The sequence below is a fragment of the Oculina patagonica genome, unplaced genomic scaffold, assembly GCF_052425735.1.
Source record: "Oculina patagonica isolate OP01 unplaced genomic scaffold, crgOcupat unplaced330, whole genome shotgun sequence".
Classification (NCBI taxonomy): domain Eukaryota; kingdom Metazoa; phylum Cnidaria; class Anthozoa; order Scleractinia; family Oculinidae; genus Oculina; species Oculina patagonica.
The window spans coordinates 1-12,485 of NW_027558180.1; the positions used below are offsets into that span (position 1 = coordinate 1).

General features: G+C 37.3%; 1 protein-coding gene across 1 annotated transcript; it reads left to right on the forward strand.

Moving 5' to 3' along the window:
* Positions 1-793: 793 nt before the first annotated feature.
* LOC144640532 (uncharacterized) lies at positions 794-12,118 on the forward strand (the record flags this gene model as incomplete). The annotated part of the gene is made up of 14 exons (XM_078499641.1): positions 794-1,068; positions 1,697-1,804; positions 2,264-2,306; positions 3,335-3,444; positions 5,050-5,127; positions 6,543-6,653; positions 7,192-7,242; positions 7,336-7,440; positions 8,066-8,097; positions 8,289-8,379; positions 9,094-9,151; positions 10,542-10,591; positions 10,793-10,883; positions 11,959-12,118. Coding segments are annotated over 14 exons (1,346 nt in total), but the record flags the coding sequence as incomplete, so codon positions are not given.
* Positions 12,119-12,485: the final 367 nt, after the last annotated feature.

Here is a 12,485-nt window from a genome sequence, read left to right on the forward strand (position 1 = left end):
TCCCCCCCCCCCCACCTGAAAAAATGTTCCGCTCTCCCTGTGTGGGGGTATGGATATTTTCTGGAACCACACATCCTAGATTGTCTTGACCTTGTTTTCTATGAGTGATTTACTAAATAGTCAGTTCTCTCTGAAACTGATGTTGTTGGGACTGACTCTGGACAGCCATCTGTCTTGGTGAGGCGTCGACTCCATCTTATAGCCTAGGGAGTTTAGCTACACAACACAGTGAAATGACTAAAAGAAACCAGCAGAGATGGGTTGAACGCCACATGTCTGTCTTATAGAAGTGTAAGCCTCATAGAGGTTTTCTTCTTACAGGGCTGCAAATGATTTTTCCCCTTGAAAGGGCATGCATCAGACTATGTCCCCATTTTGATCGGACAAAACAAAAGTGAGGATGGACATCATATTACAGTACTGCTTGATATGTAAACCTGCTAATCTAATGCATTGTCAACGCTGAACATTGGTGTTTGCACTGGAAATAATAAATTAAGTTGTCCGGACATTCTGTCCGACCACAGTTGGAATTTCATGGGACAGTGGCCAGCAAATTGTGGTCGGCCAGTGTCCATTGTTTGACTGTTATTTTCAGCCCTGTTCTTATTATAGAGGTGTCCATTAAGAAAGAATTCCCTGTAAAAAAAATTGGTTGTGCGTCGTGGACCATGATTGCAGCACCAAGAAAGATTAACAGAGTAGAGCATAATACCCATGTCAGAATTTATACATGTATCTACCATTAATTTGTTAAGGCAATAACATTTTTAATTAATTTATTCTTTTGCAGGATTTTGTCGTGCAAAACCTGACATTATATCACTGGCCTCACGATTCCAAAAAGTAGAACGTGGTTTGAATTCAAAGGTTGTTCTTGGTGAAACACAGTTTAAAAATGTTAAGGAAAATGACACTGCACAAGTGAATGAAACCCTTAGTGGATATGCAACCTTCATGAGGGCATTTCGCAACTTCCACGAAACTGTGGTGAATTATGTCTTCTCCTACTGGCCTGTGGCAAAGAATACGACCAGAAACTTGCTGTCATATGTTGGATTAGATGGGGTAGGTTTTTGAGTTGAAATGATTTAAATTTGTGGGCAACAAATCAAACAGGCATTCAAATCCTGAACAAAAATGTAATTGAAGGGTGTTATTGACTCTGCTTATTAACAGAGCTCACTTTGATTGAGTGACAAGTTCAACTTGTATGTGGGTTTGTGGTTTGTAGTTTTGTCAAGTTGAAGTTAATTTCTAGCAATTTGCTTGGGTGCCAAGTGAAGCTTAGTTTATTAGTGAATTTTAAAACATTCCAGAAACCAAGGTTGATCTCTTTATTTTTTATTTTTTTTAAAAACAAAGCTTTTAAAGAGTTTATAATCCAAATTTGAGTTTCAATAAGCAATGATAATTTACAAGAGTTCATTCATTGCAAGGACTTCAAAAGTGGCGTTCAACTCGCTCCTGTATCATAAGCTATGTTTTAAAAAAGATAAATCCGTAGGCCTCCAGTGATTCTCTTGTTTATTCTCCTAAGCCTTGGTGCCAAGTTAAAAGTTTAATATCTCAAATTTGGCCTGTGTAACATCTGCAAAATCGGGAAGCAAAACTTGGCAGCAGTTTGTGAAAAAAAAATGGTTGAATCTGCTTATGTCCAATTAAACTGAAATTTGTTGCTGTTATTTTTTTTCAGTTGTTCATTCAGATGTGTAATGATCTTGCTGAGGTTCACCCTGCTATTCTGTTTATAACATTCCTGTGTGGTACACTTGGATTCCTTTATTTCTTCTGGTCATTTACTGTAAGTGTCACTTATTATCTTGTTATTCTTTGTTGTTTAAATTACTACTGACAGTGAAAACCTGGATTTCTCCAACTTCCCAATAACTTGAACCAAAAGTCATTCCCCTTTGATTCGCTTCACTCAGTCACTTCAATTAATTCTACCCCCTGTTTTTTCCAACTCCCATTTTGTCAAACCAATTTTCTGCCCCTTGAAGGTTCCAAAAAATGTGATTCAACTGTACTCCCAAGAAAAGCTCTGAATTCATCAAACTGTATCTGGATTGTCCAAAGAAGAAAAAAAAAAACATTGTCGCTAAACACAGACAGACAACAGAAATGGGAATAAGTTAGCAACAGGATGGATTTAGAGCTTTGCTCAAACATCCTTTTAATTATTATTTACAGTGATTGCAACTATGTATCTCTGAATTTTTCCCAAGTGTAATTCTATGACATTTTGTATTCATTTTGGCAGTTTGGAAGGATGCGGCATGGTGCTCAGGGACCTAGCCCCCATGGTAAGTGTAGCATTCCGCAATACATAATCGAGCAGACAAATAACAAGAATAACAAAATCATCAGCTTATAGTGGCACCAAATTCCCGGACTTAATTCTAATGGAACACATTAACTGATCAAGAGTGATGTTGCAACTTTTCCAAATATTTTTTTGAACTCATACGCTGTGACTAGACTCTGGGATGATCAATCCCATTTTTGTACATGTCCACAAAGCCCTTTCATTTCTCTTAGCCGGCTGGACCTTGGCACAAGAAAACGAAGGGCTCTGGGGACACAGGATGTCCAGTCCTAGATTCTAGGACTTCTGGTCTTCATGTATGCAGTCATGACATTTCAAAAGAATGTATGAGAGAGTTGTTATGTTTTCGACTTCCGCTTAGGAATTCTTTGTTCCAAACAACCAATCAAAAAAATTCGAATTAATTCAAAAATTCTATGTCCCCAGAGCCCTCCATTTTATCGTGCCAAGCTGGCTAAAGAAAACAAAAGGGCTATAGGGACGAGAATGAGTAAATCCCAAGATGCATTTCTGGGCAGGGTTTTTATGGGTACTGGAAAACCTGGGGAGTCCTGGAATCTAATTGTGGCACATTCCAGGACTGGAAAGTCCTGGAAAAAGACACTTAGGCCTGGAAAGTTCTGGAAAACTGTTAAAATCAATTAACACAAGAATCCTCTTAACTAACATTATAAGAAATGTATGGCAGACAGTAAGGAGAAATGCTATTAAGATCTTGGGAGTGAAAGGGTTAATGTGAGTTTTGGAGGCCTGGGAAATTGTTTGTGAAAAAAACATCGATCCCTGTCTGAGGTATTGTGACTTTGTGATTATCATCAATCGTTTTTGTTGTTTACATTAAAATTGTGCTCGTGTAGAGCTGCCTACAAACTGCAACTGAAACGCAAACCCAAGTTGGTATCTGTGACCAATTTTTTTAAAGAAATTGGTTTAAAACCCTTTCTCTTTTTAGTAATTCACTAAACATGTACATGTGTGTCTTAACTTATTTTCACTTTTCTTTAGATGTGTTAAGAAGCTATGAAGCAAGAGTTCGCATCTTAGAAGAGGAAGTTAAGTCAGCAGAGGCTGAAAAAGTGAAGGCTGACATGGCGCAGAATAATGCTTACAAAGAGGTGATTTAAATTGTTTTTAATTAATACTTTTTTTCTTCTTCATCATCTTATTTTCATGTGCTGGTAAACAGTGGCTATACATAATGATCACCTCTTATTTCTTTCCATAATTATTATATCAATATGGAGAGAAATAATGCTTACAAAGAGGTGATTTAAATTATTTTAATCCTTTTTGTTATTCTTCATTTTATTTTCATGTACTGGCAACCAATGGCTCTTCATATATAGATCACCTCTTTAAAAGCATGGTTCTGTTCCATATATTCAATATGGAGAGAAATAATGCTTACAAAGATGTGATCTAAATTGTTTTAATCCTTTTTGTTATTCTTCATCTTATTTTCATGTACTGGCAAACAATGGCTCTTCAAAGACATATAGATCACCTCTTTATAGACATGGTTTTGTTCCATATATTCAATATGGAGAGAAACAATGCTTACAAAGAGGTGATTTAATAAAAATTAAGACCCAAAGACCCAAAACTTTAAAGCAATGTATGAAGCTAAATTGGAATTTCCAGAGGGTGGTGTGGGGGGGGGGGGGGGTCATAGGGCATATCACATCCTTTGAGGGGGGGTATGGATATTTTCTGGAACCAATTATCATTTGCTGGAAAACAATGACTTTGCATGTAATACTATGTTATTATGAAAATTATTTGTCCAAGATTCATCAGATCTGGAAATCTTTAGAATAATTGTTCACTATATTTTTAATTGCCTCTGTCCATGTTCATCAGAGTGAAAAAATGAACATGGTTCCTTACATATTACAAGAAGCTAAAAAATTGAAAGAGGGTGAAATTTCTGACAACTTGAAGTAGTGCACCTTGCAAACAATTATTAATGATTAATTAATAAATGTACTTTGCATGGATCAAGTTGACGATGCCCTTATAAAAAATGTTGAAGAAATCACATGTACCGTAAATGATCTAATAAACGGCCACTCTTAAATAAACGCCTCGTTTCTAATGAACGCTCCCCCTGAGGTGTAAAGTTTGTATTGAATGCCCCTTTCTTATAAATGCCCTGTGTCTAATAGATGCCCCCTCCAAGGATCGCCTCATAAACCAAGTTAATGCTCCTTAGAGTAAAATCATGTAATATATTTTGTTTCTTGCTTGATTCGAACATCATACATGTAGAGGCCAACAATACCAACATGGTTGACCCTGATGTCGATGAAAACATAGATAGCTTTGCATTAGCACAGAATAGATTAGACTCCTACTCACAAACTCTGTTTTCTGTCTTACCCTGCACCAGCAAACTTTGTGTCCTATTTGTTTTGTAAATGCTGTTTTAGTTTGTGTGAAAGAAATGCCTCTCTCTATTAAACGCCTCACATCTATTTAACGCCCCTTGCTTGTAGGACCCCTAAAATTTAATAGATACCCCAGGCGTTTATTAGATCATTAACGGTATGCACAAGGTTTTACGTGTTCCTAACAAGTTTAAACACCTGTCACTTTTTGAACAAAGAAATCGTATCCCAGAAAAAATTAAGTTGGCATAATAATATTAATTTTATTTTGCACATGGAACTTTTCCTGTCAGGTATCAAATACTGACAAGGTTTTCTCTGTGCATTTTCCAGAAACGTATCTCTGAGGAACAGCTAAAAAATACAAATGAGACAATTGAAAAACTCACAAAGGCATTGGAGAAATACAAGGTTTGAGATTAAATGTAGTCATTACTTTGTTGTTCCTATGGTTAAATCTTGATAACTCGAACCATAAAGGATAATTGAAAAAGGCTCGAGGTATCGGGGGTTTTGAGTTGTCAAGGGTAAAAATAGTAAGAAAAGATCTGGAGGGGAATCGAAAAAGGTTGATATTTATAGCTTTTCCTGACTATTTTTTCTGACTTTTGCTGACTGACTATTACACGTTCGGAAGTCATTTTTCGTAGCTCTGAAAATGCCAGGGCATTTTTTTTGGGGATATTCAATTACATGGGAATTATAAGGGATGAAAAGACCGTTTCCCCGGCACTATACTTGACCATCTTGCTCAAGAGAGGTTCTTTGGAAGCATTTACAAAGTACTGAACAGAAGCGCAAGCGGCAGCGCTTTAAAATTTAACTTCTTGCTCTTTAGCGAAAAGGACATCGCAAACGACAAACGCAGCTTTCATATTTTACATGCCGCTAATCATACGTACTGCATGTACTCAAAATCATCGCCAGCGAAAAAGTCAAATCGAGTGTGTCGCCTATATAGATCCCTATACTAGGAGTTGCTGATAGCAAATAAAGTGCTGCAAAGTAAGTTATAAGAATAATAATAATAATAGTAGGAACGATTGGAAGGTCATAGGAATGTTTCGGATGTTCACATTTTCAATCATATCGGATATGATTTTTCTCAGTGAGTTAAATGCTGGTAATTCGCTTAGTTTATATAATAATCAGTGACATTGAGGAAAGGAAGCAATGCAACATAACATAGAACGTGCAATTCAATTGCAACGCCATCAGAAACACCAATTCATGACGTCAAAAAGCTCGAAGCTCGTTCCATTACAGCGCGCGGTCATTATGGAAACGTTTTCGTTTAGCCTTCGCAAAAAATCTTCGTAGTGTTTTTGCTGTACATATTTCCCACTTAAGGCTCAGAAAGTAAAATTTTTCCTTAAATTAACTTAATAATGAATAATTATGAAAGCGAATCATAAGAAGGCCTTGTAAATTCGTTATTCGTCAGAGCTGGCGCATAAGGGATGAAAAGACCGTTTCTCCGGCACTTTACTTTACCATCTTGCTCAAGAGAGGTTTCTTGGGAGGCATTTACAAAGTACTGAACAGAAGCGCAAGTGGCAGCGCTTTTAACTCCTTGCTCTTTAGCAAAAAGCACATCGCAAACGACAAACACAGCTTCCACATTTTACATGCCGCTGATCATACGTACTGCATGTACTCAAAATCATCACCAGCGAAAAAGTCAAATCGAGTGTGTCGCCTATATAAAGCGCCCAGGCCCCGCGCGGACAGTTAAAAATAGTTCTGCTGCTACGCTAAGGCTTCGCAGAAAATATTTCTGTCCTACGAAAACTAATATCACTTTGTCCCTTTTTTTGTTGTTATAGAAAGAAAAACAAGATTTGGAGGCTTTAGTGAAAGAAATGAGGGATAAATGTCAAAAGTTAATTGCTGAATCTAAAGAAAAAAGTGAGGAAATTGATGGATGTGAGAACATGGTAAGAGTTTTTCTCAAAAAGTACAAACTTCATCTGTGAATTCTTTGCATCTAAATAATTTTTCAAGCAGTGTGCTTTAAAATGGATGTATGGGAGGCACGGTGGCCTAATGGTTAGTGCGTCAGACTCTGGATCGAGCGGTCCGAGTTCGAGCGCGGCTGGAGTGGCTGTGTTGTGTTCTTGGGCAAGACACTACATGTACTCTCATAGTGCCTCTCTCCACCCAGGTTTATAAATGGGTACCAAGGACACAATGCTGGGGGGGAGGTACATGTAACTTGCAATGGACTAGCTACCCATTCAGCGAAGAGTAAAAATATTTCTAACAGCTTAATGCTACATAAACTGAGAAACTGGGATAAACTCCAGCAGTCTGGGCCGCATGGCTCGAGCCCTCACTTTATACAAGACCAGAATCTTGAGTTGGCTGGGCTTTTCAGTTAACTAGCTTTTAAGTTCTTTCTTAGTTACATCCCTGATATTTCTTGCAAATACATAATAATTATTTAATTGTAAACTATTTGCTTTGTCTTAACAGATTTTTGACTTGAAATCTAACATTGAGACTAAGGAGAGTGAAATTCAAAAGGTAGGCAAAAATTATAGTTTTGCATTTTGCTGTTATTGCTGAAAGTCATGAAACTAATTGTATTATTTTTATTTTTGTTTTGTTCACTTCAAGCTGAATGACAGTCTTCAAGAACAACAGAGGGAAAAGGAGGCAGGGGAACGACAAATCAAGGACCTTGACGCAACAATTCAACAAGCCAATGTGGAAAAGGAAGAGGTACAGAAGAAGCATACCGTAATGATTCAATTTAGCGCCCAGGGCGCTTATTTACTTTTGGCACCTCAAGGGAGGGCGCTTATTCGAAAAAGGGGGCTTATTCGGGACAGGGTGCTTAATGTAATTTTTTGAGAAACAGCCAAATTTTTAAAACAAAACTTTAACAAAAATAACAATAACAAAAATTGTAACAGTAACAAATCGTTGAAAGTTCAGCTAGCAGTAAATATAGATGCAGTATGTCAGTAAATGTTCATAAGTTTATCTATTCAGTGTCGATGACTTCAGTGGGGGCAGTTATTAACAATACGGGCACTTATTGGAAAAAGGGCGCTTATTGTACAAGTCAATGACATTTGTCCAATCAATGATATTTGGAGCTTTCATAATTTCTTAGAACTTTTATGTAGTGTATGGTACTAGAAAATATCCATAACCCCCACAGATGGCTTTTTGTCCCCCCCCCCAATCCCTCAGGAATTTCATGTTTCTTCACCCTCTGGAAATAGCTTCACATGATTCCACTCCTCCTCTAATTTTCTAGGTTTAACCACCCCACCCCCTCCCCACCTTCCCTCTCAGAATTTCCAGTGACCTAATCTGTCTTTCTCTTTTTTTTGAACAGCTTGAGCAATTGCTGACAGAGACTAAAGAGAAGTAAGTTATAATGATTATTTCTTGCTTGAATTTAATCAGCAGAACTAACAAGCACATTTGTCCACTCAGGACATATGTAGTAGCAAAATGGTTAGCACGCTGATTTTCACAATCACACACAATCATTCAGCGGTGGTTTTGCTCATTTAATTTGACTCTGTCATTAAGACATGGAATTGACTTTATTACAGGAAGCAGAATTTACAAGTTGAATTTGATGATCAATTACTGCGTCTGACGGAGCTTCAACAACAATATGAGTTCAGATGTAATGAAGTTGAGGTACGTTCGTTATGTTGTTAGTCATTCATTTTATTTGCTTGAGCATGCCTTGGGAAACATTTTACAAACGTCATGGGCGAGTGGGCGTGTGATGTTACGACTCAGACAAGACTCATACAAACAAACTGAAATGGTGGAGGATTTCCAAAAACAGCCGGTGTTCCTAAAACACTTTCATAAAAATAACTTTGCCTAGATTTCTTCCATTTCTCTCAGAACATGCTGTTGTTTTTTGAGCCTTGTGGGGGTTATATTCATTTGCATTCTATTTTAGACCTCGTGCACTTCACTATTGTAAATGTTCCTTACTTCTCAAGGAGGCATGTCACAGAAGGGCCATAGAATGAGGCACTTGTGAGCAAGTTAAATCAAAAATATGTTTAGCTGGAAACATAACCCCTAGTTCAATAAAATTGATTTTGTTAAAAAATATAAAGGAAATGGTGAAAATAGCTTTGCAGAACTTTAAGATTTCAGAATGTTCTGGAGAGCATGCCACCTGGTCCACCACCCCAGCAGCTCTTGCCTCATCTACGCCAAGAATCTCTACAGCCCAATGTACAAGACAAAGCAAATCATTAAAAATTCTACATACATGTTGGTGATTCACCATAAAGTTCTCTAAACTAACATTAGACAAAGCGTATGACCAACAGCAAGGAGAGTTCAATGAAGTACAATGTTACCTTACCAGTAATTTATCATTGTCTGCAGGTGTTAAAGGATTGTCTGAAACAAATCAAATTACAAACAGATGGGGAGGAAGAACCTGGTAAGAGACAATTAAATTAATGTCATTGTTAAAGGATACTTGTCAGCCACGCCTTTGTTTTTGTTTACATAATTATGAGTGTTTCAATATAATATTTAACATGGAACATGTCTGTAATGTAAAGCTTTATTTAAACACGGAAAATCATCAGTTACAATAAGCTCAAGTATTAAAGAAACTAAAACTAAAACTGCTTTACATGATTGCCTTGTGGGAATCCGATACGTCAGCTACCTTCTTGATAATTTTCTTAAAATTATTTACTGATGCGGCAAACACATGTCTTAACCAAAGAGATCATTACTGTCAAACTGCTAAAGGGAATTAGACAGACTTTCAGTAACACAATGTGCTGTAATGCTATAAGATTTTGCTTTGCATGTAAAGTTTTTATGATTGTGATGAAATTGAAAATGTGGGAGGCTGACCCCAGGGGGGGGGTACTCCAGGATCTAAGTGACGGGGATGTGCGAAGGATTTTTTTTGGGGTCGAAATTTTCGATTCCGGGATTTTTTTGGGTAGGAGAATTTGGCAGGGATTTTTTTTGGGTGACTTGATTTAAATAGGGGATTTTTTTGGGTATTAAAATCAAACTAAAGTGCCTTGGCGCGGCCTTGGCAATTTAGGGGTAATTTGACTAGGGATTTTTTGGGTTTTTTTTTTTTTTTGGTCCAGGGATTTTTTTTGGGTAATGTTGGGAGACTTAGGGATTTTTTTGGGTCGTGAGTTTTGCATCCATTCGATCATCCCCGTCACTTTGATCCCGGAGTACCCCCCTGGGAGGCTGACCAGGGTCCTTTAAAACAATTAAAACCTCTCAATGTTGTCAGATCACTGATGTGAAGTGAATAGTGAATACTTTGTTTACCCTCGGATTGTAGAGTAGCTTTAACATAGCTAATATCTCCGAGCATTTCAACAGTACAACGGCACAATAGGCAAAGACCAGAACGCAACACCGGGAACTTTGTGCCCTACTCTTTATGATAAGTGTGTGGGTTCTTTTACGTCCCCTGCTGACCATAACACTGAAGATGCAGGAGACGGGGCCTGCAGTTTATCGTCCTTATCCGAGAAGACCAATATAATTATAACTGAAAAACTGAATTTAATGTACTCATGTTTTCCTGACTGTTTCCTGACTCATTTTTTACCATTCTTCTATCTTAGTATATTAATTTATTTTAGTAACAAACTTCGTCAAGTGGACTCATAGTCATTCTTAAATGGCATCCTATCTATCAGTGACCTATCTATGATAGACTGAAAAGTCTTTATTCAAATTTTTTAACTACGTTTGCAATGTTTGAAGGTTATGAAGGCTGCAGTTGGTGTGCTAACCTTTAAAAAATATTAATTTGTGATATGTTTTTACCTTTCTTTTACCAGATGAGGATGAAATGGCGGAAAGAATGAAGAACTTAATGAATGTCAATGAGGTGAGCTAATTTCCTCATATTTAACTAGTGTTAACATTATGTGTTAGCTATTTATTTGCAAAAGGATTTTCTCCCAATTACCCTCAAGCCCTGCTGTGTACTTAATTGAAGAAGGACAAATTCGAACTTTGTCTAAAGTTTTCATTCTAAGCCATTTGGGAAATGAGTTCTAGAATAAACGATCTCTCCTTTGCATTGCAGATTAAGTCAGAAAATCATAAACTGCAAGAGAAAGTCACAGCATTGGAAACAGAGGCAGAGGAGCTTAGAAAGATCAAAAAGATGTTAGAAAGTAAGGAATGCATGTCCAGAACATTCCTGTGCTCTTTGAGAACAACACCCAATTGATTCATTTTCCAACTTGAGTTTTACTTGTCCAAAAAAAAGGATTTGGCAATTGTGTTGCAGGTTGTAATGTTTGTACATTGATAATGCCTTTCTGGTGTGCCCTTCTACGCACTCGTGTAAGTGGCCACCTGCGAAATACCTGAACGCTTCATCGAACAATTTCGCGTCATCACAAAATGTAGCGGCAAATTTGGTTGCCTCATGAAAGAAATGTTGTACATTCGCATGCGTAAGCCAACACTTAACGTGCAAACGGATTCCATCCGCACTAAGGTGTTCGTTTAGGCTGTTCATTGTTTTATGCTTATTTTGTAGTGTTCCTTATTTGCATACTGTACAAGTCTCTTGATAATGGAGTCAAGATGACTCCGAAACGTCGAGCAGTATTAAATCTTTCTAGGTTCTTATGTATTTGCTGTAGCAAATCCCTGCTGCTTAATTACCTTATTACATGAAATTTTCGTGACACGTTTATTTCGCGATTTTGAGTTGCGCATATTTCGCGACACTTAAATTTTGCGATTTTGCGAAAATTTTGTATTTTGAATCACTTTAAATTCGCGTTTTTGAGTAAGACACAATTGACATTTCCTTGCCAATATTATTTAACATGCCCTTAAATTAAATAAAACGACTTCATCAAACGAACAATAACATTAAAATTAACAAAAACGCAAGGGAGGGACTAATTCTTGGCAATAGCAACAACAGAGCACTTCTTAGATTTCTTAAAATGTCTACAAGTAGGTCATGTTTGTACGTGCATGAGTTATCGTTCTTGAGTCAATTGACGACAACATCCATTTACACTGAAAATCCTTCCTTCAGTGGTACTAAACTTATTTTTTTTATTGTTGGTATAATGTGAGTCACTTAATTTTCGCGGCATGTTATGTTCGCGACACTTATTGTTCGCGTCACTTTAATTTCGCGATTTTTTTGGAATCGCGAAATTTGCAAAATTAAAGTGTCGCGAAAATTTCATGTAATAAGGTAAAAAAAAACCACTTTGTTTTCAGATGACAATGTAGAGAAGACTGAGAGATTAGAACAAGCAGAAAGTAAGGCTAGTCAAGCCATGCTTTCACAACGAGAGAAAGAAATTGAATTATTGGCCTTGCAGAAGTATTTTAAGTCAACTGAGGTAGAGCTTCACCGGTAAGTGGGTGCGAAATGCATGTAAACTTGTCATCCTGAGTTTGTGTTTGCTTTCCATAGCTCATAATTGCTTCTGATTGTGTTAGAGGTTGAAAATGATGCAGATAAACAATGCCTCTGTCGACAATGATAAGTAGTTCAGTTTCCAACTACCGTAAAGACTCGTGTATAAGCCGCACTCGTAGATAAGCCGCACCCCCAAATTTCAAGCATGATTTTGAGAAAAATAAAACCTGGCGGAAAAATGCCCAGTTGATTGTGAAAAAATGCTGGATTATGAGGAAATTTCAACAATCAATAATAAAGTGAAAGCGTTCGTAGCTTAGTGACCAGGCACTAGTATCCAGGCCCATCGCCAAGAGACACGTTGAACGCCTGGGGGTTTAAA